This window comes from Sorex araneus, chromosome 3, assembly GCF_027595985.1.
Source record: "Sorex araneus isolate mSorAra2 chromosome 3, mSorAra2.pri, whole genome shotgun sequence".
Lineage (NCBI taxonomy): Eukaryota > Metazoa > Chordata > Mammalia > Eulipotyphla > Soricidae > Sorex > Sorex araneus.
The window spans coordinates 48,948,459-48,972,648 of NC_073304.1; the positions used below are offsets into that span (position 1 = coordinate 48,948,459).

The following is a 24,190-nucleotide window of genomic DNA, read 5'->3' on the forward strand; positions in this document are numbered from 1 at the left end:
AATTCATAGAGAACAAGTCTGAAATACATTGTGCTATTTGAGTCCTGAAACCTCGTGCACTCTCCCTTCTCCACTCCTCCCCCCCATCCAGTTCCTCTGTGAGCACGCACACGAGCGCACACACACACACACACACACACACACACACACACACACACAGCACTGCTTCTGTGGCCCCTTACCACCAGTGCATCCAAGCACAACAACCATCAGGCACCACTGGCTGTGGTATTTATAAAATAATGGCTTTAGTTCTATTTACTCGAGAGAAAAGTGGTCATCCCACAGTGTCATTGACCTTGTACTAGTGTTTCCTTAATACTGCCTTTTTTGTGAACCCAATACTTTTCTCCAGACTAAATGACTGTGTCTGCCACTTGACTTTTTAATTTCTCTTCCAGTCCTCCACTTTAGTGTCTTCTCTGGAGGCAGAGCTTTCTAAAGTCAAAATGCAGATCCATCTCGTGGAACAGGAAAACCTCCTTCTTAAAGATGAACTGGATAAAATGAAACAAGTAAGACTGTGCAGTTTGGAAAGTGGGGTGTGAGGGGGGGAATTCATCAAACAGTACAGTCCTGGTGTCCTGTTGTTTCTTGCCACCATACATCCAGAGTCTTGTCAAAAATGATTGCTTTGCACATTAAAGGCTGAAGGGTTTCCATAGGAACTCTGTTAGTGTTGTTCTATTTATGCAATGGACATGTTATAGATAGAAATACTGTGGCTTGAAATCACAATACTTCAGTTTAAGAAATGTGGTGTTCTGTTTTTTCTTGGCCAGGTGACAGAGTAAGTTTGTTTAAAAAGAGGGTACCTCTTTGCTTATCACTTGCATAATTCAGTTCACACTGAGATTTCTAAGTCACCAAATGGAGCTGGTTTCTTTTATGGTTTTTTTCTCGTGGCAGGCATGAAGCATCTATCTCAGCTTGAGAGTTAAATTCTAGAGTATTATCATTGTTTTTGTCTCGCCTAAAGACTTGGTCTGAAATCCTATTTCAAAGTGTCAAGCAGAGACTTCTAGGGGTTTCCTTGGGGCCGGAAAGATAGTACAAGGATTGCATGCAGCCAATCCTAGTTGGTTTCCTGAGCACTTGCATGCAGCCAACCCTAGTTGGTTTCCTGAGCACCACCGGGAGTGATTCCCTAACAAGAAACCAAGAGCACAACCAGGTGTGGCCCAGCTCCCCAGCAACTCACCCCCTTGCCCCGCCTCCAAGAGAGTCAACTGGATTTATTGCCAGTTGAAGATAGGAATTGTTTTCTTCAAGTTATATCCTGAACATTTTCTTATTTTTGATTCTGGCTTCTTGTAAGTTGAATATAGGCAGGTTGAGCAATCTTGATTTACAGCAGAAAAATTTTGTTCAATTTTATTTATTTGTTTCACCCAAAGATAACTTTAATATTATGACATCCTTAAATTATAAAATGTTTCTCTTGTATCTGTTCAGCCTACCTTAAAATGCTGAGATGGGTCCTAAATCTGTAGTGTGGTAATGGTGTCCTTTATGACTTTGCTAAGCTAATTACCAGAAAAGGAGTTGAATTGGGAAGGAAATAGAAGACATGCATATATTTTACAGAGGTATTGGCACAGTGATGTAGAAAAACACTGAACCCTTTCTGTGTTAGGAAATTGTTTCTTGACACGTGGATTCCTGCTCCTGACATGGGATAGTGTAGGTTCACTGGACCTCAAAAGCATGTGCAAATTTGTCTGACATGATATTCCCTGTACAAAGCACTTTTTCTTACATTCTTACATAAAAAAGAAGCAGGAAGAAAGTCAGAAGTTACATACTAACCTTACAGACACCCAACCTAGTACCAGGTTTTGTGAATGGTCCTGGGGAAGAGAGGCAAGATAATGGGCAAAGGAGATTTTATCAATGCCTGGATAATTTAATATATCTTTTTCTACATTCCTCTGACTTGTTTAGATTGTACCATATGCTGGATTTGTTGCCAGTTGAAAATAAGACTTTACCCTTAAAGTCCATCTTGTCATTGCTTTGCTCGTAGGAGGCCTGGGTTCAATCACTGACACTGCATAGTTCTCTGAACACCACTAGGAGTGACCTCTGAGCACAAAATCAGGAGTAGTTTCCAAGTACCACCAGATGTGGCCCAAAAAACAATGTTAAGGAGCTAGAATGATAGTACAGCAGGTAGAACCTTTGCCTTGCATGCAGCCAACCCGGGTTCAATTCCTGCACCTCAAATGATCCCCTGAATATCACCAGGAATATTTGCTGAGCATAGACCCAGGAGTAAGCCCTGAGTACTACCATTTTGGAAAAAGCTAAAAAGCCCAAAAAAAAAAAAAGCTAATCTTAAATGTGAAAAATAAAACTAAAGGTAAGATATTAAGAGACAGCCATAAAAATCATTTTATTTTGAGAGGTGAAAATGTAAAAGTACAGTGAAAGATAACAAAGAACTATAGGTACAAAGTGTATAAGAGGCCATTTCTTTAAGTCAGTACTTGCAGCAAGGTGAGGAATGCTCTCTCACCTGGGATATTTAGCATGATCTAGGGAGGTTTTCGTTTTCGCAGCTCGTTGCAAGGGGAGCAAAGGCTCTAGCAGTCAAGTCTGAGCTGCTGCTGCCACCCTGCATTTACAGGAGAGCACCCACCAAGACCCATCAGTGCACAGTGTCACTCGTGCTAAGGACAGTGCTGGAACAAGACCCAAGCTGTCTTTGGTCTCTTGTGATTCCTTAGAACATAGACAAGAGGAAGTGGGCGTGTCCACACTGAAAACATTGACTGCATCAATTTAAGCATCTCCATGGGAAGAGACACATAGAACAAGCTGAAAGCTCCTGATTTGGGGGGGGATTTGAGGGAAATACCTGGCGATGCTCAAGGGTTACCCTGGCTCTGCACTCAGGAACCACTCCTGGTATGCTCAAGGAATGCTGGGGATAGAATCTTGGTCAATGCATGTAAGGCAAGCACTCTACCCACTGTATTATCTCTCCAGCACCCAAGCCCCTGATTTTTTACCTTACAAAATTGTCCCCGGGTTGATACATAGTTCGTAGTTCATGCCAAATCTATAGTCTTGAATGAGACTTTTTTTTTTCTTTTTCGGTCATACCCAGCAATGCACAAGGGTTACTCCTGGCTCTACTTTTAGGAATTATTCCTGGTGGTGCTTGGGGGACCATATGGGATGCTGGGAATCGAACCTGGGTCGGTCGCATGTAAGACAAATGCCCTACCCACTGTGCTATTGCTCCAGCACCTTGAATGAGACTTTTGAAAGATTTATCTTTCCTTTTTAAAAAGCAGGAGGAAAATGTATTGTGCTACATGCATGCAAGTGAAATTGATGACAGAATGGCACTATATTATTTCTTTTACCCTGAAGGTAAATCAGAAAGCTGGGCCCTGATTTAACTATGATGTATTTGCTTGATTCTTTCTGAGCAGGCATTTGAGCAGTCAGAGGACAGAGAGAAGCTAGCATGGAACATTTTGTGAAAGTTAACTACAGTCCCCTAGAGTTTACATGCTGCTTGAAGCCTACAGATAGGGAAACAGCAGCCAGGAAGGTGCCCTGTTTATAAATATATCTATGTGATATATGGGTGGGACCTGTTTATCTCTTCCAGCCTCACAGATGTCCTGATCTCTCGGACTTCCAGCAAAAAATTTCTACTGTTCTAAGCTACAATAAACAGCTGCTGAAAGAAAAGGAAGCTCTCAGTGAAGAATTAAACAGCTATGCTGATGAGGTAATAAAACTGGTGTTGTATCATCTGTCATTATCCTCCTGCCCCTAGAGTGTACCCATAGCAAGCATTTATCTATGTGCAATTTTGTCAGGGCCTCCTGTGATAGCCAGAATGGTCCAGAAGCTCCTGGGTTAGATGCTCAGCTGACACCACGTGATCTTAGACTCTAAACTAATGCTTTAACACTAACAAATACAGCAGTAAAGTTGGTCTCATTTTAACATATCATAAAGCTGCTTGCAATTGATATATTCACCATTCTGTTATTTATCTGGTATAAATAGCAAATACTACCATATTTAGTATTTTACTTACATAGACACTTTTTTTTTCCTATTGTTTTTTCCCTAGAAAACCCAAAAGCAGTGCTTTTGTTCTTGCTTTACACTTTATGTGTAAGGTGTGAAGTATAAATGGACACTTTTTACGTTACATTTGGGATTTCTAATTGCATTTTAGCCCAACATCTTGTATGAGGCAGTGAGAAGGACAAATGGAAATCCCAAGAGAGAAATTAAAGGTAGAAGAGAGTCAGGCCTACACTCCCATGTAAATAGACAGCACTTGATGTTGTCAGTGTTCATGGAGGTATAGAAGTCAAGGCTTGATTTGTTTGTAAAAATGCCACTTTACCTCTTTTCTTGAAACAGTTGGCAAAATCAAGACTTTTAGAGCACAGGATTACTGCTCTGAAGCAGGAACAGAAATCTTGGGAACATCAGAATGAAAACTTGAAGACACAGCTGGTAGCATCACAGGAAAAGGTATGTGGGTAATTCCTATCATATCTGCATCATCAATATTTCCCTGTACCTTCTAACAGAAATCCCACTAGACATAACATTCCAAATGGCTGGAATCATGTAGTTCAAGTAGTAGAATAGTGCTTTGCATAAACCAGATAAACCAGACTACAAATTTGGTCCCCTGAGCACTGCCAGGTGTGGCCCTCACAGCCATAGCGAACAGGGGTGGGGGCTGGGAGAGAGAATGCTGCAAGTAAAAGTGGTCTAGCATGCCTTCAGATGCTTTCAGTTGACCAATATTTGACATATGCTGTATGTGGAGTACTTGAAAATACAAATTCCCTAGGACCGGGAGATAGTATAGCAATTGGCATGTTCCCGAGCTAGGTTTGATCCCTTCATCCCATGGCTTCTGAGCATCATCAGGTGCAGCTCTGGAGGTCCCTGAGCGCCACTGAGGTAGCCCCGGTCTTCCCTGGCACTGGCACTGCAGGGCCTGAGAGCACCAAATCCTCATTCTGTGTATTGCTGTTGGTCGAGAATTACAAGTGGGGTCCCAGGCCTCCTGAGCACTACTTAGGGGCCACCCTGCCCCTCAGAAAACCACAGTTTCCTTCAAAATTCAGTGTTATAAAATATCTCACAAGTATGAGTTCTGCTATTTTTGAAAGTTTCAGAATGATATGTAAAAGTGAGGATTTCTAGGGCAGTGTCATACCCTTTATATTATATTATAAAGATTGTGATCAAATTTTCTTTTACAACTTTTCAAGTAAATTTAAATTAATCTAAGTATGTGTGTGTGTGTGTGTGCGCGCGCGCGGGTGTGTGTGTGTGTGTGTGTGTGTGTGTGTGTGTAGAGAGAGAGAGAGTGGTTCTACAAGTTGCATATTCTTATTTTCAGCCAGAGGTCCTTCAAAATTCCATAAAACCTTATTTTGTGCTGTTATTTACAGTTGAGATCAGTAACAACTTGCTCCAGGCATAATTCCCCATTGTCCTAAATGAAATTAATGTCTTGTAATAATGCCCTGGGTTTCTGCTAACTTCCTGAAAATTGCTGTTTTACAAAGAAACAGAAAAGATCTTGAAATTCTCTTCTCCTGGCTCATTCATTGACAAGCTTTAAGTAAGACAGCGAGGATTTGCACAGCATTGTAAGCTTGTTCTCATGACATAGGTTCAGAGTCTAGAAGACGCGCTGCAGAACATAAACCTGCAAATGTCCCGTATTAAATCTGACCTACGAGTGACTCAGCAGGAAAATGAGGCTTTAAAACAAGAATTGGTGTCTTTACATAAGCAACTTCAGAATGCTGATGACAAGGTAAGTTCTCTTTTGTTGCTGTTAAGATACAACTTTGCATATTAAAGTACATAAATTTTAAGTCTATAACCTGATTACCCTTATGTGTATGCATGAACATGTACATACCTACATAGAGAAATGTTCCTTATAACAGCATATTATGTTTGCAAAAATACCTTTTGGATCCTCATATATATTCTCATTGGATCAAAGTATAGAACATTTCCAACATCAAGCACTTTTTGTGTCCCTTTAGTTGATAAGCCTAAGGAAAACACTTCTCCCACTATTGGTTAGGAATGTTGCTTCTTGAACTTCATAGAAACAGAACCATAGAGATAAAGTATTTTATTACGTTGTGCAAGTCAATGATAATGGGTAATTTTTTTAAGAGTGAAAAGTAATATAAAAACTGAAATTTTGTGTTCATGTGTCTGACATGGAACTCAGGCCTTGGACATACAAAGCATGTAACTCTGAAACTCTAAGGTACATCTCTGGTTCCATAAAACCAAAGTATCTTAGTGAAGAAAGCCTTTCTTATATATTAGAATATTGCTTCCTTCCTTTATGTACAAATAGATTAAGAGTGCTAATAAATACCAGTCTTGAGGCAGATGTTAAGATTTTGTTCTACTGTAAAAGTAGATACTAATGGTAATTCAGTCATTTTCTCTCTTGGTCCCTTTATTTATTTATTTATTTATTTATTTATTTATTTATTTATTTATTTATTCATTTTTGGTTTTTGGCTAAGTTCTTGTAGGCATTGAACCTGAGTCTGCCCCTTGCAAGGCATACGCCCTGCCCACTGTACTATGGCTCTGTCCTATTATAAGGCACCATGATTTATAATACTATTTATGATGGGGTTTCATGCATGCTGTGTTCCAACACTGCATCCTCACTAGAGTGTCCGTTTTCCCTTTACTATTGTCTCAGTGTCCCTCCCATGCCCTCACCTGCCTGCCACCCACTGCCCTTGGTAAACTCACTTCTGTAGACCAGTTCTCAGGTTATGTTGTCTTTGCCCATGTGTTACTTTCTTACTGTGTTTCTTTACATCTCACCTATGAGGGCTATTGTTCTATAGTTGTTTCTGTTCTGACTGACTTGACTAGCATGATACTAGATCTGGCTACATAGCTACAAAGTGAATGATTTTGTCTTATCATAGCTGAGTAGTATTCCATTGTGTATATATGCCAGTTTCTTTATCTAGTCACCTATTCTTGGACACTTGGGTTACTTCCAGAATCTGGCTATTGTGAGTAACGCTGCAATAAACATAGGAACACAAAGGCCTTTTGGCTATAATTTTTTGGGCCTTTGGGGTAGATGCTGAGAGATGGCATTGCTGGGTTGTATTGAAAGCTCAATTCTTATTATTTTTTTAATTTATTTTATTGAATCACCATAAAAAAATACAAAGCTTTCAGGTTTAAGTCCCAGTCATACAATGATTAAACCCCCATACTTTCACCAGTGCACATGTTCCATCACCAAGAACCCAATTTACCCCCCCTCCAATCACCTCACCTGATTAGCTAATGGTCTTCACTTTATTCTCTCTGTACTTTGAATACATTCAATATTTCAATAGAGAACTCACTATTTTTGTTTGGAATTTTTCCCCAACAATCAGGCCTGTTGAAAAGGCATTATTTAATAATTTGTTTTCCATTGCTGAGAATGAAGACTCATCACGGCCACGCGATATTGGATTTCTGATATTTTAGCTCGGTTCAGAGTCTAGATGCATTTCTATAAGAAGCCACTCTGGGTGCAAAAATGGGTTAGAAGACCTCTGGGATCATAGTCTTTAGGAGCAGAGGGTTCATTTCGCGAACGAACAGCTCTGGATCTTATCTAGGCAGAGAGCGTGCCAGTAACGCCACCCACCCCCCTGCCCCCATTCCATGATCGCTTAAGAGCTACATCACTGCAAACTCATACCTCTGTGTTGGAAGTCTTAGGAGGTGACTCTCGGCACATGGGTGTTGCCGACACCACCATCTTTCGCGCAGAGAGACAGGGTAGAGAGGAAAAATCCCTCCCCAGGCGGCATGGAGTTGTAGCACAGTTCACAGCCTAGATGCATTTCTGTAAGAAGCCGCTCTGGGTGCCAAAATGGGTTAGAAGACCTCTCAGATTATAGTCTTTAGGAGCAGAGGGTCCCAATTCCTAATTCTTTGAGAAGTGTTCTTGTACTTTTAACTGTGATTTTCTTAAAAAACAAAATTTATCCATTTATCAATATTCTGGATTTTTATTGTTCTCAAATGAGATTATATTTTGTTCTTTTGCTTGTTTTGACTTAAAAATGACTTTCTTAGTATCATGCTAAGTGAAATGAGTCAGAAAGAGAGAGACAGACATAGAAAGATTGCACTCATATGTGGAATATAGAATAATAGACTAGGAGTCTAACACCCAAGAATAGTAGAAATAAGTACTAGGAGGTTGACTCCATGGCTTGGAGGCTGGTCTCTCATTCTGGGCAACTCAGAGAAGGGAACACCAAGTAAAATGTGGTCAGAGGTCATGCGGGGGAGGGGTGACGCGTGCCGAATGTAGACTAGAGACTAAACACAATGGCCGCTCAACACCTTTATTGCAAACCACAACACCTAATCAGAGAGAGAGAGAAGGAAAGGGAATACCCTGCCATAGTGGCAGTTTGGGGTGGGGGGAGACAGGACTGGGGAGGGTGGGAGGGATGCTGGGTTTACTGGTGGTGGAGAATGGGCACTGGTGAATGGGATGGGTTCTCGAACTTTGTATGGGGAAACATGAGCACAAAAATGTATAAATCTGTAACTGTACCCTCACGGTGATTCACTAATTAAAAATTTTAAAAATAAAATAAATAAATAAAATAAAATTTTAAAAAAATGACTTTCTTATCTAGTTTTATTTTTCACCTTTGCATTTTTTTCTGGAAAAAAATTTAAAGTATCCCCTTGGCATCTTAAAGCATATTCGTAGGTTCAGGCCTCAATTACATGACTGAATAGGTGCTTTGCATTCTAAAAAAAGATATGATTGCATATGTGAAAATAAAAGTAGAGTTTAAGTTACAAAAGCTTCAAGTTAGCAGTGCATTTAAGAATTCTCTTTGTGTTTTCTGTTGACCAAAATAGTAGGTATCTGGGTTCAAAGCATAACTTCAAAAGGATGCAGCAATTCTTTCTTTGTTTTTGTTTGGGGGCTACATCTGGCAGTCTTGGGGGAGCATGCAGTGGAAAGGATGAAACCCAGGTTTCATCCTTTATGCAATATGCGTAATGTCCAACATGCAAGGTATGAATATGAGTCAGGTATGGAACTGGGACGTACCCTACAATCATCTTAACTATTAGATTGAATGAGGCTATTTTGCTAATAATATTCAAGAAATTTCTAAGGCATTTTACAAAATTAAACTCCAAATATATAGCTTATAAAAATTTTTGATCATTTTGTTCTCTCCCTCTCTCTCTCTCTCTCTCTCTCTCTCTCTCTCTCTCTCTCTTTGTGGGCTGAGCACATGCTTTGCATGCTGGAGACCTGGGTTCAATCCCCAGTACCGCATTGTCCTCTGAGCACTGCCAGGAGTGACTCGAGTACATAACTGGGAATAGACCCTAAATACCACTGGGTATGGTCCCAAAAACAATAAAGCAAATAATTTTTTAAAAGTTTGTCTTTAGGTAAATTTGGCACTGAAAATAAAACTGGCATGTATTTGAGATTTAACTCTGAAATTTTCTCTTAAGAACTGGGCCCCAGAAATAGCCACCCATCCATCAGAGTTCCATAATCAGCAACAAAGACCATCTTGGGACAAGTTGGATCATCTAATGAATGAGGAACAACAGCTGCTTTGGCAAGAGAATGACAGACTCCAAACAGTGGTGCAGAACACCAGAGAAGAACTTACACACTCCCGAGAGAAGGTAACTTGAAAAGTTGCACATAGTGTCATTCGTTTGAAGATGTTTAGTTTGATATGAAAATAAATGATGCGATTAAAATGGTTTTAGCTTACTTGAGTGTTTCTACAGCAGACCTTTTTGGGTTTTGGGGCCACACCCAGTAATGTTCAGAGCTTACTCTTGGCTCTGCACTCAGGAATTACTCCTGGCTATACTCAGGGGACTATATGAGATGCCAAGGATCAAACCTGGGTTGGCCATATGCAAGGCAAGTGCCCTACTTCCTGTTCTGACTTCAGCCCCAATGGCAGATCTGTTTTTAACAATGCATAATTTATCACTTAACTTACATATAATTTTATCCTTTTGTTTATAAAATAGTTTTATTTTGTATAAGCCTTTTTATATTAAAATCACAAATTTTATCAGAGAGACCTCGCCCCTGTTCTCTTGGTCCTGAGTTGCTGTTTCAGGTTGGAACAGTTTGGTACACAATCAAATTCCTCCCACAAGGTCTGTCATGGCAAAAGCACTTAAGACTGTCTCTTCTCTTCACATCCACAGCATACTGTTGACTCCCAGAGTTTGGTTAAACCAAAGATTCTTTCATCCCAGTCTTGTCCTCATAGCATTTTAGATTCAACCAAAATATTCAACCAAAATATTTTTTAAGTTATCTAGTAAAGATCTTTTGGGATCGCAAACAGTAAGCTTCAAGTTTGGCAAGCTTAACTGAAAAAAATAAACATGTTTTTTAAGGCAATAAAACTGAAGTTCTAAATAGAGCACATGTTTGTCTTGGTTGTACTTAACTTTCGTGGTTGGACAATTGATTACATTAGCATGTCCTTATATATTTGTTCTTGATAGGTCCGTCAACTGGAATCCAGCCTTCTCCTCCCTAAACACCAAAAACATGTAAATCCATCAGGTACTGTGAAACCCACAGACCAAGAGAAGCTAAACTTAAAGAGAGAGTGTGAGCAGTTTCAGAAGGAAGGAGCTGCTAATAGGAAGGTGGGTCTCCTGTGTTTAATTAACGTCCTCACTCTGAGGTTCCTGCCCTGTAGTGTACATTTCTTCTCTTGAGTGCTTCCCAAGAAGAGGATTACAAAGCATAGTTGGTGTTTTCCTCCTTTCTATGCTTTTGTATAAATGGTCAAAACAGTATCACATTCTTTTTGATTGAGTAATAGTTTGAACGAGTGATGTTCAAAAAGGAGCTAATTTAAACTTTCTTATAGAAACCATCTTCTTTAGGTTAATATTATGAGTCTTTCTAAGTAAAATATATATAGCTGCATTATTGAGAACATCTTAATATGTCCTGTTCTCCTTATCTATTGCTGTGCTATGATATTTATCTATTGTTATTGATAATAAAAATAATAAACTATTTTGTCATAGTTTCTGTGGACTAGGAATTGAGAAGCAGAGAGAAAACGATCCCCATGAATGAGAAAAGCTGTAGGACCTTTCAGAACCTGTGGGAAGGGCTTGCAGTTACTTACATTGTAGTCTGTTGATCACCCAGACCGGTGAGGGAAGGGACTGTGCAAGAGTGTGGCTAGCACGAGGCTGGGGCCATCTTGGAGGCTGACTGCCACATCAGGAAGGAAAGCCCAAAAGATAAACCTATGCAGTACAACTCAGTTTGCCTTCTGTATTCTGTTCCTTTGAGTTACAATTCCAGATTTTCCTAATATTTCTCCTTTTCTGAAAATTATTATGTACTTGAAAATCTGAGAAGACTGCTGAGTAATCGGCGGCTGAGAGGTAGCACAGCAGTTAGAGCGCAGGTGTGCCATAAGCCTAACCCAGGTTTGATTCTTGGCACCAGCTGATTCCCCTGAACGTGACAGGTAGAGCCCTGGATGCCCCAGCACCACTGGGTGCCCCCTGGCACCACATGGCTGAGCAGCATCGCTTTCTCAGGCTCTTGCACTGAGCCTAGGGGCTTGGCTGGTGACCCCCTGGACCACCTGAGTACTACTTGGGAGGCCAAAAATTTAAAAAGAAAGAATGATGTGTAAACATTTCCTTGTGCTCATTATTTAAAAATTCATCCATTTTTTGGCTTGTGAAAGTTGTCATGACAAAAAAAAAATAGATCGAAATGTCATTCAGGTACATTGAAGTTGGTATCTTCATCAGTAGTTTTCATCTGGCTGCTCACCAAAGAAGTCTAATGATAGTTTTTAAAATAACAGTGAATTTGAATTACTGGAAAGACGAGAGTTTTGATTCACAATTTTAGCCGCTCTTAGCTCCATGTTACACACAGGTGTTTTTACTCTGCTTATCCTTGCCACATGTGTCCCTTTCTTTTTATAGAAAGGCAGAGTTCCTTTGGTTGGAGAGGAACATTAATCAGAGACAGAGAATTGGACCTGTCTTTTTTTTAATAATATTTTAATAATATTTAATATATATATTTTTAGTTAGTGAGTCACAGTGAGGGTACAGTTACAGATTCACACATTTTCATGCTTGTTTTTCCCTCATGCAATATTCGAGAGCCCATCCCTCCACCAGTGTAAATTCTCCACCACAAATGAACCCAGTATCCCTCCCACCCCCAGTCCCATCTCCCCCACCCCACCCCGCCTCTGTGGCAGGGCATTCCAATTTGTTCTCTCTCTCTCTCCTTTTGGGTGTTGTGGTTTGCAATAGGGGTATTGCGTGGCCATCAAGTTCAGCCTAGCATCACTAATCATCAGGGAGATGCAGATCAAAACAACCATGGGATACCATCTCACACCATGGACCTCAGTCTTTAGGGAATGTGTTAGCACTTTTTTTTTTTCTTTTTGCGTCACACCCAGCAATGCACAGGTGTTCTTCCTGGCTCATGCACTCAGGAATTACTCCTGGTGGTGTTCAGGGGACCAATTGGGATGCTGAAAATTAACCCGGGTTGGCTGCGTGCAAGGCAAACACTCTTCCCACTGTGATATTGCTCCAGCCCCTGTTAGTACTGATAGTGGCACAAATCTCGTGTTCTAGCATAGCTTCACAGTTCTGCTTAGCAGCATTATGAATTATTTCTATATATAAAGAATATAGAACCCTAAAAATTAATTCTTAAAACTTCATCTTTATCTTAGATAAAAGTTCTATAAATTGGGTTTTATATACTCTCACATATCTTTGCTCTAACAGCTTTTTTCCCCACTGTGCCTCTTAAGTAGGAATATATGAAATTAATATATTGAAAGAATGGCATTTTTTACTAATAAGTAATTCAAGTACATGCCTTGGGGTAAGGATAATTAATGTTTCTGGAAAGTTCTTTCAGTGATATATACTTATAACTGAACTGAGTCTGCATATACATTTACATATGAATATGGGTATATATAGTAAATTGCAAGATAATTATATTTTTTACACTGAGTACACTGGAGTTTGAAACCCAGCTGCTGTAAGGAATTTGTTTTATGTGCGGAGTTACAGTAGATGGCATTGAAGCTTGAAACCCAGCTGCCTTAAGGAATTTGTCCTATATGAGGAATGGTGATTAAACTAGACACTAAAATGTAAGCAGTGCACTGAATTACATTGTTTATTGCTTCCTTCAGTGGATGAACATGCTGTTCTTCCAAACACTGAGAGTTATGATGAGCATAAATTGGTCAAAATACAGTGAGGCCACCAAGGTGTTTTTGTTTGGTCTTTTAAGAGGAATTTTTTCATATTTTAATAGGCTAGTCAGATGAATGCCCTTGAACAAGAATTAGAAACAATTCACTTAGAAAATGAAGTCCTGAAAAAGAAACAAGTAAAACTGGATGAGCAGCTAATGGAGGTAAGTTTTTAAGCAAAAGTGCTTTGCGATGAAGGATATTTTAATCCGTGAATGAACCATTTGTTGGGAGAGACTAGCACAGTGTTGAATTCCTGTTACAGAAAGTGAAAATCTAAGTATGCTGCCAAATTGAATTCTTTGGTCTCTCTTACCCAGTTTGAAAGACAGTTCTACATAATTACACGGTCATAAGAATTCAGACTGCTTTGTAGAAGAAGCAATAGTGTTGACTACCCTAAGTGCAAAGACTTGGATTTCAGCAAGTGGCACAGACTCCCCAATACTAAGCCCCATAGCTCTTCTGCCTCACTGCAGGTCTAACAGTTTCCTGAGATCTCTCCACAAATTCACATCTGTGCTCCCCTCAACAACTTTTTCAGTTAAGAAATCAGTGCAGGTGGGGGCTAAAGCGTCAGAGAATATAAGCGTAGCTATTCCACCCTCTGAATACTGCTTGGGAAGCCTCAAAATAAGTTTAATTTTCAAATGTTATTGTTGCTCAACACTACATTTCTAACAGCACTGCTGTGCAAGAGAGATCTGTGAAATATTAAAATGTGTAGGTCAGAATTGTCAGCTTAGGTATTCCAATAGGTATTGGATGTCCTATTGGCAATCTGATCTACAGTTTGAATACTGAGTGAACTTACAGGATATAAAGCAATTTGTATGCAAATCTGCCTTAATAAGTAAAGATTTCATTGTGACTGATAAATAATTGTTGATTTGTGTAGATAAATAAAAGTTGATTTATCCAACATTTAGTGAGCTATAACATTTACACAGGGTAGGAAGACATGCATGGTAAATGCCTTTTAGTGCTTTTAGTACTATGTTATATAAATGTTTTAAAGTTAGAACTCTTGAAAGCAATATTTAAATATATTCTTTTATGAAATTGGACCCATGCACGCCCACAGTCTGCCTCCGGGCTCCATCTTGGTGCACCAACAGCTCTGATCCAGGGACTCCCAACTGAATCCCAAAATGGATTCTCTCTACAGAGATGTCTTTGAGCCCCAATCTTCTATAATCTTAGAATTCCAGAAGCGCACAGCCATTCTCGCAACAGTGCAACCTTTCATCGTATTCAAAGTGAGCAATTGAAAATAAATTATATAGCATCTGCCCCTGACAGGCAGGCTTGAATGGTGGTGGGAAAATTCAAGCAAACTATAATGCTCAAAAGTAGTGAGAGTATTGGGTAAATGGTCTGCTATAGAGGCAGGGTGAGGACTGGGATGCAGAGGGGGAGATACTGGGGACATCGGTGGTAGAAAATATGCACTGGTAGAGGGATGGGTATTCAATTATTATATGGCTAAGGCTCAAACATGAAAGCTTTGTAGCTGTATCTTACAGTGATTCAATTAAAAACATTAAAAAAAAAGAAACTGAACCCATGAAAAGGTTATTTTATTTTATTTTATTTTGAAAAGGTTATTTTAATTTTGAATAAATGCTGGACTTTTAAATGTGAAGTATGAGCAAACAGATCACATTGACATTTAAATTACCATTGAGGTTTCTGTCCCGCTTTGGATCTGATTCATGTACTAATAGGAAGATTGGTAGGACTATTTATAGTAATATCCAAGCCATTTTTCTTCCTCTGACAGCGTATAATGAAAGTGTTCAAAAGTCTTGAGCTGTAGGTTGTATTTAGATGTAAATATGCTTTTGTGATGAAATAATTACATACTTTGATGAATAAGAGATCTGAAGTTAAACCCAATGTGTCTAGTAGCAAACTGAAAAGTAACAGGGTATACTTTATCTCTGTGAGATCCCGTCTCAGTGCTCTGCCAACAGGTCACTTCTTACCCCACCTGTTCCCTTGGCCTCAGAAACCTCTTTTTTTGCTGGCCCACTTTAATCTGACATCATAAGCAATTTCCCCTCATTCTTTTTCTCCCTGATCTTATAGTAAATATTTGCTAATGGGTGGAGAAATTTCATGTTTTGGCACTGAAATGGAATAACTAAAGACAAAGATGAATTTTCAATTGGAATACTGGGAAAAAAAAAACTCTGCTCCATTATTCTGATGAAACTTTTGTTAGGAAGCATACAAATTGGATTCTTAGTTTTCTTATTGAAATGTAATTAGCATGCTATGTAATTTGCCTACTTATAAGTATTCCATGACTTTTGAAGCATTTCATTTTAAATAGTGAGAAATACCTAAATGGTAAAATTTGCCATGGTGACTTTTGAAGTGCACAACTCAGTGGCATTAACTGTTTTATAATTGTCATAGCTTCCAGTTCTTTCTCATCCTCTCAAACAGAAACTCTAACCTTTAAGAAATAAATCCCCAGCTCCCTCACCAACAGCCATGCCAATCTGATTTTTATAGAGGCCGCACCCGGCAGTGCTCAGGGACCGTAGGGGCTACTCCCAGGTTTACTTGTTTCCATGTTTGGGCTGGTGCTCTGGACAGGGCAGAGCCACGCCCTGCAGCATTCTGGAGACATGCAGGGCGAGAGATGGAGCCAGGCGTGTGCTCCGTCCATTTGAGTCAGTGTTCCAGCCCTGCATATATCATACATGTTTGTTATATCTCTACCTCAGGGAGTGTGCAGTGGTTTTAATAACCATTGTTCTGCACTCAGCCACCTGAGAAAGCATAGATGCATTCCTCTCACTCTGGCAGGGGCTTATATCAGGTTTGGGTGAAGGCCAGTAGGAAGGTGCATAGATGTCCCTGTGTGTGAAATGTTTGGGTCAACCAATGGAAGAAAAGCTTTCAAGGAAATTCTAATCAAATCTATGGACTCACTTGGGGGTAGAATTTTGAGCCACTCCTGGTTCTGCATTCAGGGATCACTTCTGACAGAGATGCTGGGGATCAAACTAGGATTGGCCACATACAAGGCCAAGTCCTCTACTGTCTCTCCCACCTGGAAATGGAGCAGTATTGCTCCCATCTTTACCCTAGGGTTTTTCCCAACTATCAGACAGGGTTCTTTAAACAATTCACTTTGAATGTTATTTTTAAAAAATGGGTGACAGACTGTATCTGTAGCATTCTAGTCTGCTATGTGTACCTTTGTTAGCCAAAAGTTCAGATGGTTGAGAAACAAAAGCGTTTTGTAGTTTAGATTCTGATCTCCAACTAGGTGGGTTTTGAACATCATGGTTCCAGTCTCTACTGGCCCGGCATCTTCCAAAAAATTAAATAGGCGTAGGTGGAGGTAAAGGCGGAAAGCTCACAAGCCAGGTTATGTAGGTGAGTTGCAGGCTTAGAGCTCTAAGAAACTTTACTTGCTAACATTTATATACAAAGAAATTTAGTCCTTTGTAAGTTCTTACTAAAAACATATTCAGATGGGTGATAGGCCCAATTTATACTGTTCTTTCTATTTTTATAACTCACACTCTTCTTCCTCTTTTTCTTCACTCTGTAATTTTCTTTTGTTTTCCTTTTGTCTGTGGCTAACATGTACCTAGAACTCTGTGGTCGGAACTAACAGAGAAGGGTGCAGTTCTCTGCCAGAGATAGTGTGTGAAGGTAGAAATTCTCTTTTCAATAAATTCCATAAACTTGTTCATGCAATCATTTATACTGATTTTTAAAGTTAATAAATACTATAGTAAGAGCCAATATTCATTTTCATTTTGGTTCAGCTGTGGACCATGCCTTCATAACATTTATATTAAGGTTCTCTCCTCAGTTTTTTAAGTGTTGGTGTATGAAGAGATCTCTCTCGCTGAGATAAAATTGGGAGGTGGAGTGGGGGCAGAGTTCTTCACACTCTTTATTCATGGAAACAAAGTGGTTGGTTTTCTGGATCTACCATTAGAAATATTTCAAAATGGGTAGTAGCCCGCCTTAGAAATTTAGTTTTAAGGAAATGGATAGTGGCTCTGAAGTTTCATGATAGGATTTTTCAAGCTGAGTCTTGGAGGGCCATTTTCCCATTTTCCCTTCTCCTAAGCCTGCCTGTTGTTTGTCAGTCCTTGCTTGTTGCATGCCGCCATTGAGCCCCGGGTCTGCTGAAAGTGTCGACAGAGGTGGAGTGGCATGCCTCACCAGCCCTCTGCAGCACCTTCTCCTTCTCCACTCCCCAACTTCCGTCTGCACGTTAATATATACCATTTCCTCCTTGTCTCAAGCAAATTTTTTTAGTCACCTATGTCACCTATATGTGCCAAAATTGCCTATTTTACTGCAATTTAAGAGTATAACACTATAAATTAAGATAATTTTAATTTTAGATGAGTCTTCCAAAAAATAGCTTACTTAGAAACATAATCAGTGAACATTTGCCTTTAAGAATTATGAAAGGTAAGTAAAACCTAATAGTTTATCCCTTTTTTTCCCACTCCTGTTTCCCCCTAGAAATAAAAAGGAAACCATTCTAGAGTAAGGAGGAAAAATGAAGTAGAATTCAGGTATCATATATACATCACACCCCATAGTCACTTAAGAAAAGTGACATAAAATTTTAAAGTCTAAAACTCTTAAGAAAGCCTCATTCGTTATATTACCTCTGAGGCATGAACTATGCACAAGTGCAGCCCTGTTTTTCAGTGCTCTTTTAATTCTCCGGAAGTCTGAGAGACCACTCATTTGTTCATGGGCCTTCTCTGCCTGACACTCAAGTGATGCTGACCAGAGCTTTGTCTTCTCCAGATGCAGCTCCTCAAGTCCACTGTGATGCTTAGCCCGTCCCCTCATACTTGGGATCTGCCCCTGCTCCAGCAGCAAGCCTGTACGATGGTGCCCAGGGAGCAGTTTCTGCAGCTCCAACATCAGCTGTTGCAGGCAGAAAGAATAAATCAGTGCCTGCAGGAAGAACTTGACAACAGAACCTCCGGAACCAACACACCACAGGTATGAAACTCTCTCTGGTAGTAAACCAGATCATCTGATTTAATTTTACTTGCTCATTTGGCATTGTATCTGTTCAAAGGTTGGGAATAAAGAACCAAAACCTTTCATCCAGGGTTGCATCGTGCCTGTATTACCAACCCACAGATCCACAATGCTGTTCTTGTAGGTTTTATAGTGCTACTTTTGAACTCTTGCTTCTAAGCTGAGAAAGCAAAGTCACCTTTGTGCTTAATAATGAAATATTAGGATCACTTGAGCATAGTGCACAAGTTAACATTTTGAATGATGCCAAAAAAAAATATTTCAGAATTCAAGTGCAGTTTTGTATATGCACTACTAACAGTGTTCTCTGGAGGCATGCAGCAAATGTCCTAAGACCCATGACACACACAAGTGGGGATTTTTCACAACTAGCAAAGTAGCAATCAGTGACTTTAGCTGAAGTAGTTCACTTAACTTAATTTTTCTAACTAGATGATTTTAAAGTTATTTTTTAAAAATGAACATCTTCTGGGGCTGGAGTGATAGTACAGTGGGCAGGGCGTTTGCCTTGCACGTGGCCAACCCGGGTTCGATTCCCAGCATCCCATATGGTCCCCCGAGCATCGCCAGGAGTGATTCCTGAGTGCATGAGCCAGGAGTAACCCCTGTGCATCGCCAGGTGTGACCCATAAAGCAAAAATAAATAAATAAATAAATAGATAGATAAATAAATAAATAAATACATAAAATGAACATCTTCTTCCCATTGAATGAGCATTATTAGTGTACTACCGAACAAATTTTATTACTGGGAGTTCAGGTAGTTCTTTCTTTTTCTTTTAGTGCTTCATTCATGATCTTTCTTTCTTTTTCTTTTCTTTTTTTTTTAGAAGTCTCTTTAACTCTTTGATCTTGCACACTTAGTTTATTCAAAGTTAGGAACAAAAATTTTAGTATTCCTTAGTTCATAGAAGCCTATTATTTTCTGGTTTTAATGCTCTTCTGATTTTAAATACCTTGCTTCTCACTTGACTTTTGAAAAGGAACTTCCCAACTCTAATTTCCTCCAAGTAGCTTTGAAAGTCATTATACACAGAAGCAGTTTTCCTCTTCTACACTATATATATATATAAAAGCTTTGTCATAATGTGCCTCTGTCATCTGTTCAAACCAAACTTAAAATTTTTTAATTTTAAGATTGGAGAGAAGTCTCAAAGGGCTGGAGCACAAGCTTTGCATGGATTGCCCCACATTCATTCACCTGCACTGCGTCTTCTCCCGAGCCTGAGCACAGATGGGTGTTGCCCTAAAAACACAGATTTTTGTCTTTTATGCTATAAAAAGCTTTTATGTTTTTAAAAGCTTTCCACTTCAATTTCCAAATATTAAAATTATTCGATTAAAACTGTGCTGGTGGGATACTAGACAAATGCTTTAACTCTTCTTTATTACAGCATTCAATCCTCAGTTTTAAAATATATTTAAAACCAAATGATGAGGCTAAGATCCTACTCATTGCTTCCTCCTACACATTGTTTACAAAGCTTGCTCTTCCCAAACCACCCAGCAATGATTTTAGAAAATTAAGAAATTTTTTTTACTACAGTTATTTCAGATTTAGATAGACCAAAGTAATCACCATTTTTTAGCTAAAAAAAAAAAAAAAATTCCTCCAGCCAGCCAGCTAGATTGACTGCTGCTTACCTTCATTCTCAAGCCGCTCAGTAAAGGCTCTTCTGTTTCAAGTAACCAACTGGCCCTTAATACTGAGAACACAAAATATTATTGGAATCTGCATGTTGTCTCTGTGTGTGTAGTGATGTGATTACCTCTGCTTTGCTTTTGTAGTGTTGCTGTGCTTGCATTTGTGGTGGTCATGTGTGTAATTTGTGAATGTGTGAAATTTTAAATGTGTGAATTTAGATTCTTCCCCAAAATCCAATCGTGACCTCAGGGTGAAGTGTTCCACTTGCCTTCTTTCTCTAGGCTTTGCTACCGGAGCAGCGAGCAGTGCATGCAGATTCCTACAGAAGGATTGGGCACCTGTGAAACTGGGCTGCTATTGATGGCATTTCTTACCATGGCAGATACTCAAATGCACACCCACATCCACCTCACACCCTTCCCACACACACCGCACCAACACAGAGACATAAGCTAAGAAATGTTTTGGAACCAAGTGCTCTTTTAAATTATCATTATTTATTATTGTTATTGTTGTTAAACCTTTGCAGTATTATGTCTCTGATTTATTTATGTAGAAGTGACAAGTTTTGTGGATCAAATTCACAAAATTCAGCTTGTTACAAAATCAGTTTGTTTATACCATTTAAAAAGAGTGGATTTGAGATGCTTGAAAGGACATATTCTATATATTTTCTCATTCCATATGCTGTAACTATTTTTAACAAAAGGTACTACTTTTATATATGGAATTTGAAGAAAATCAGGGCTATTTATACCATTTTGTATAAGATGTATGATACTTTTATGAGAGGAAAAAGGAAAAAGTTTTGATGAAACAATAAAGCAAATTTTAAATATATGACTGCCTTTGTTTTTCATCTTTTCCACTCTTTTGCCATGTTCCACATTCTTTGAATGATCTGTTGTGGGTTTTTGTTTTGTTTCTTAAAGACATGTGAAAAATCAAGCATTCTGAAACTTTTATGGTTGAACTTTTAAAAGTTCATTATATAAAAGCATAGGGTTTTGTTTTAATCTGACTGCTCTCAAGGCCTGATTTCTTGAAATTTAGGTTAGATTTTTTTTTTTCCAATTACAATTTCATCTTCAAATTAGTCCATGGCTTAGCATTTTCTTTCATGTTGGGATAAAAGCTAGTATTCAAACAAATAGCTTTTTACTCCTATCTTTTTTTACTCCTATCTTTATTTACTTTCCAAGGACACCTGTTCAGAATACTTTTGAAGGCAGATTTTTGATTAAACAGTTGAAGAGCCTTATAGAATCTGACACTCCTTCTGTGCACATTTGGGTGGGGTCCAGGGAACAGCAGTCAGCCTCACTTAAAATTTCCTTCAGGTAACCGTGCTCTCTAAACCCACCAAGTCCTTCCTCACTGGGAGGAGAAGAGGAGCCTGGAATATCTTCTTACTAGGGCTTATCTAGAATTATCAGAGGAAAACAATTTTTAATTTTAAACCCGTTCCATGATAAATCCATCCTTCTATCCGGATTTTGGCTTCACATTGACCAGACTGGGAAATAGATGACTAGAATGACTGATAGAGGCTGATTATTATGAAGAAACCCTGACACTCTCACAGTAATCAGACATTTCAAAGGAAAATTAGGTACACATACTGCAAGCCAATGAGAAATGTTAATCCATCCTGAATAAAGTTAGCTTTTGTTTAGATGTTGAGAGGTTGACAGAAACCTCAGTCACAGATGGGAGGTTGACCACCATTTTTAAATTGACTTTGGATACCTATTTTACTAGCAGTACATACAGGTATTAACTTAAAGGTGTTCAGAGTTTTTCTTTATCTCAGGGGAAGATGGTAACACAGGTAAGATTTTTTTTTTTATCTTTGATTCTTTCTACAATAGGGTTACTTTTCTCATATGAGCCACCCACATGGTGTTCAGGAATCCCATTTCATCAGAAATCCACCCTTCCTGTTACAAAGGCCAACATCCTTTCTCTAAGCATCTTATGGGGAAAAATAAACAATAAATGTTTTCCTTTCAGTGTGGCATGATTTTCAAATAATATACTTTGCCCCCCCTCCCCCTCAGGAAAACCAGGAACAATTGGTAACTGCCATGGAGGAAAGAATGATAGAAGTTGAACAGAAATTGAAACTGGTGAAGAGGCTTCTTCAGGAGAAAGTGAATCAGCTCAAAGAACAAGTGAGCCGCCCAGGTCATCTCTACCCATCCATCTCACATTCCATTTTTAACTTCAGTCTCACACTCGTCTCTTACATTAAATTTGGTGTTTCATAAGGGCAAATTCTGTTATAAATATAGAAGAACTTAGAATTCACTCTCACTTATACCACTCCCTAAATTTAAGTTCTCTATTCCTCATTATTATTGCCAAAACTCTTGGGTATGTGTTTGCCAACAAATTGCTAACAGGTACTCACTTAGACTTAAACAGTTCAACCACTCAGGTTTTACAAATACTCTTTTCTATGAAAGACAGAAAATGTTCCTTTAAATAAAGAGAAAATTAACATTAGTAAAAGAAAAACATGAAAGTAATAAAAGGAACTTTAGTTTTCCTACTTGCAACAAGAAATGATCAAGAACTAGTACACCATACAATAACCAGACTCTAGAAGTCAGTTCTTTGAACTAGAATCAAGATCCTGAATTCTAGGGCTTCTGAGCAGTCTTATCTTACCTAGTGGTAAGATAAGTCTTACCCAATGGTAGTGAGTATGACCTCTGGGTTTAGGGAGCATTTGTTTATGCACTGAAGAGCTGTACATAGAGGACTACTCTAGATAATTTTGAGAGCTTCCTTGGAAAATGAGATTGAGATTAAGTCAATTTAGTTAGTTAGGAGCTGAGTTAGGGTGAGGGTAGCATGGAAAGTGCCCAATTTTGTTTTCTGGATAAATAAAACCTAAAAAGAATAATCTCAAAGAGGCCCTTAGTAAGATAATATTTAGCATCATTCTTCAGCCTTTATAAAACTGAAGACAGGCACCTGTCCTGCATACTAGTCCACAGACTGGTAGGTATAGAACCAAAGCCAATGGTTTTTAACTTTTCTACACCTGTGGACCAGCACTGGTTCGACTTATGGCTGAAGAATACTGAGAAATAGGACAAAGAAAAGTTCCTAATACACAATGAAATGAGAAGGTCCTATACAGTAAGCATTCATTGATTGAATTCTCTAATCATTTATTTAAAAATATTAGCACTGTAGCACTGTTCATTCCGCTGTTCATTAATTTGCTCAAGCGGGCACCAGTGACGTCTCATAATGAAGAATGTTGTTACTGTTTTTGGCATATCAAATATGCCACGGGTAGCTTGCCAGGCTCTGCTGTGCGGGTGGGATACTCTCTGTAGCTCACTGGGCTCTCCGAGAGGAACGGAGGAAACGAACCCAGGTTGGCTGCATGCAAGGCAAATGCCCTACCCGCTGTGCTATTGCTCCAGTCCATTCAATAATATTAAATCATTGAAGTCAATACTGAATTGAATATGGTTCTAGACGTGAGCACTAAAACTACAGTAATGAACAAACAAAATTCCTTCTGATATAGACTTCAATTTATCTACAAAGTAGCAAACATTTAGCAAGATTATACGTTCAGAAATTTGGAAAATGGGGTGCATCTTATTTTCTTTTTAGTGGCAAGGAACACACAGGACACACTTTATTTAACTCATGGATTTTTAAAAAGTGTCCTGAAAGCCTACTAAACTGAGTCCTGATGGTTGTTTAAGGTTTTGAACAGGTAAAGAAATGTAGGAAGGGCAGTCTAGTCTAGGAAGTTATGACAGCATATGGGGATGGATATCTACAAATGCTTTGGCATTAACAATTCACACTGTCCTGGTAGAAGCAGAAGATGCCAGAGAGAGATAAAAAGAATGAAGTGGAGTCAGGTAATAGAGGACTGTATGTGCTGAGCCGTGGGTTTTGACTTTCATTCTGTAGGTGAGAAAGAGATATCAAAATGCTTTCGGTGGAAAGAAGAAAGGGAGGGAAGAAAATCTGGGCAAACTATTTCAGTAGAGAGCAGTCTAGTATGTTATACTTGCCCGTCATCTGAGTTTGAGTGTTTTTTTATCACCAACCTTTACAGTTATAATTAGGCAAGCAATAAATTACTAAATTAAAATTA

The 24,190-nt window shown here is 38.9% G+C and overlaps 1 protein-coding gene across 1 annotated transcript in view; it reads left to right on the forward strand.

Moving 5' to 3' along the window:
- NIN (ninein) overlaps window positions 1–24,190 on the forward strand; it is a 112,258-nt gene that overhangs the window by 83,001 nt on the left and 5,067 nt on the right. Inside the window, exons 22-30 of the mRNA XM_055131317.1 lie at window positions 402–515; window positions 3,626–3,748; window positions 4,399–4,512; window positions 5,675–5,821; window positions 9,562–9,741; window positions 10,591–10,737; window positions 13,427–13,528; window positions 18,168–18,368; window positions 22,116–22,229. Of these exons, the coding sequence (XP_054987292.1) occupies window positions 402–515; window positions 3,626–3,748; window positions 4,399–4,512; window positions 5,675–5,821; window positions 9,562–9,741; window positions 10,591–10,737; window positions 13,427–13,528; window positions 18,168–18,368; window positions 22,116–22,229 (1,242 nt within the window). The remainder of the gene's footprint in view (window positions 1–401; window positions 516–3,625; window positions 3,749–4,398; window positions 4,513–5,674; window positions 5,822–9,561; window positions 9,742–10,590; window positions 10,738–13,426; window positions 13,529–18,167; window positions 18,369–22,115; window positions 22,230–24,190) is intronic.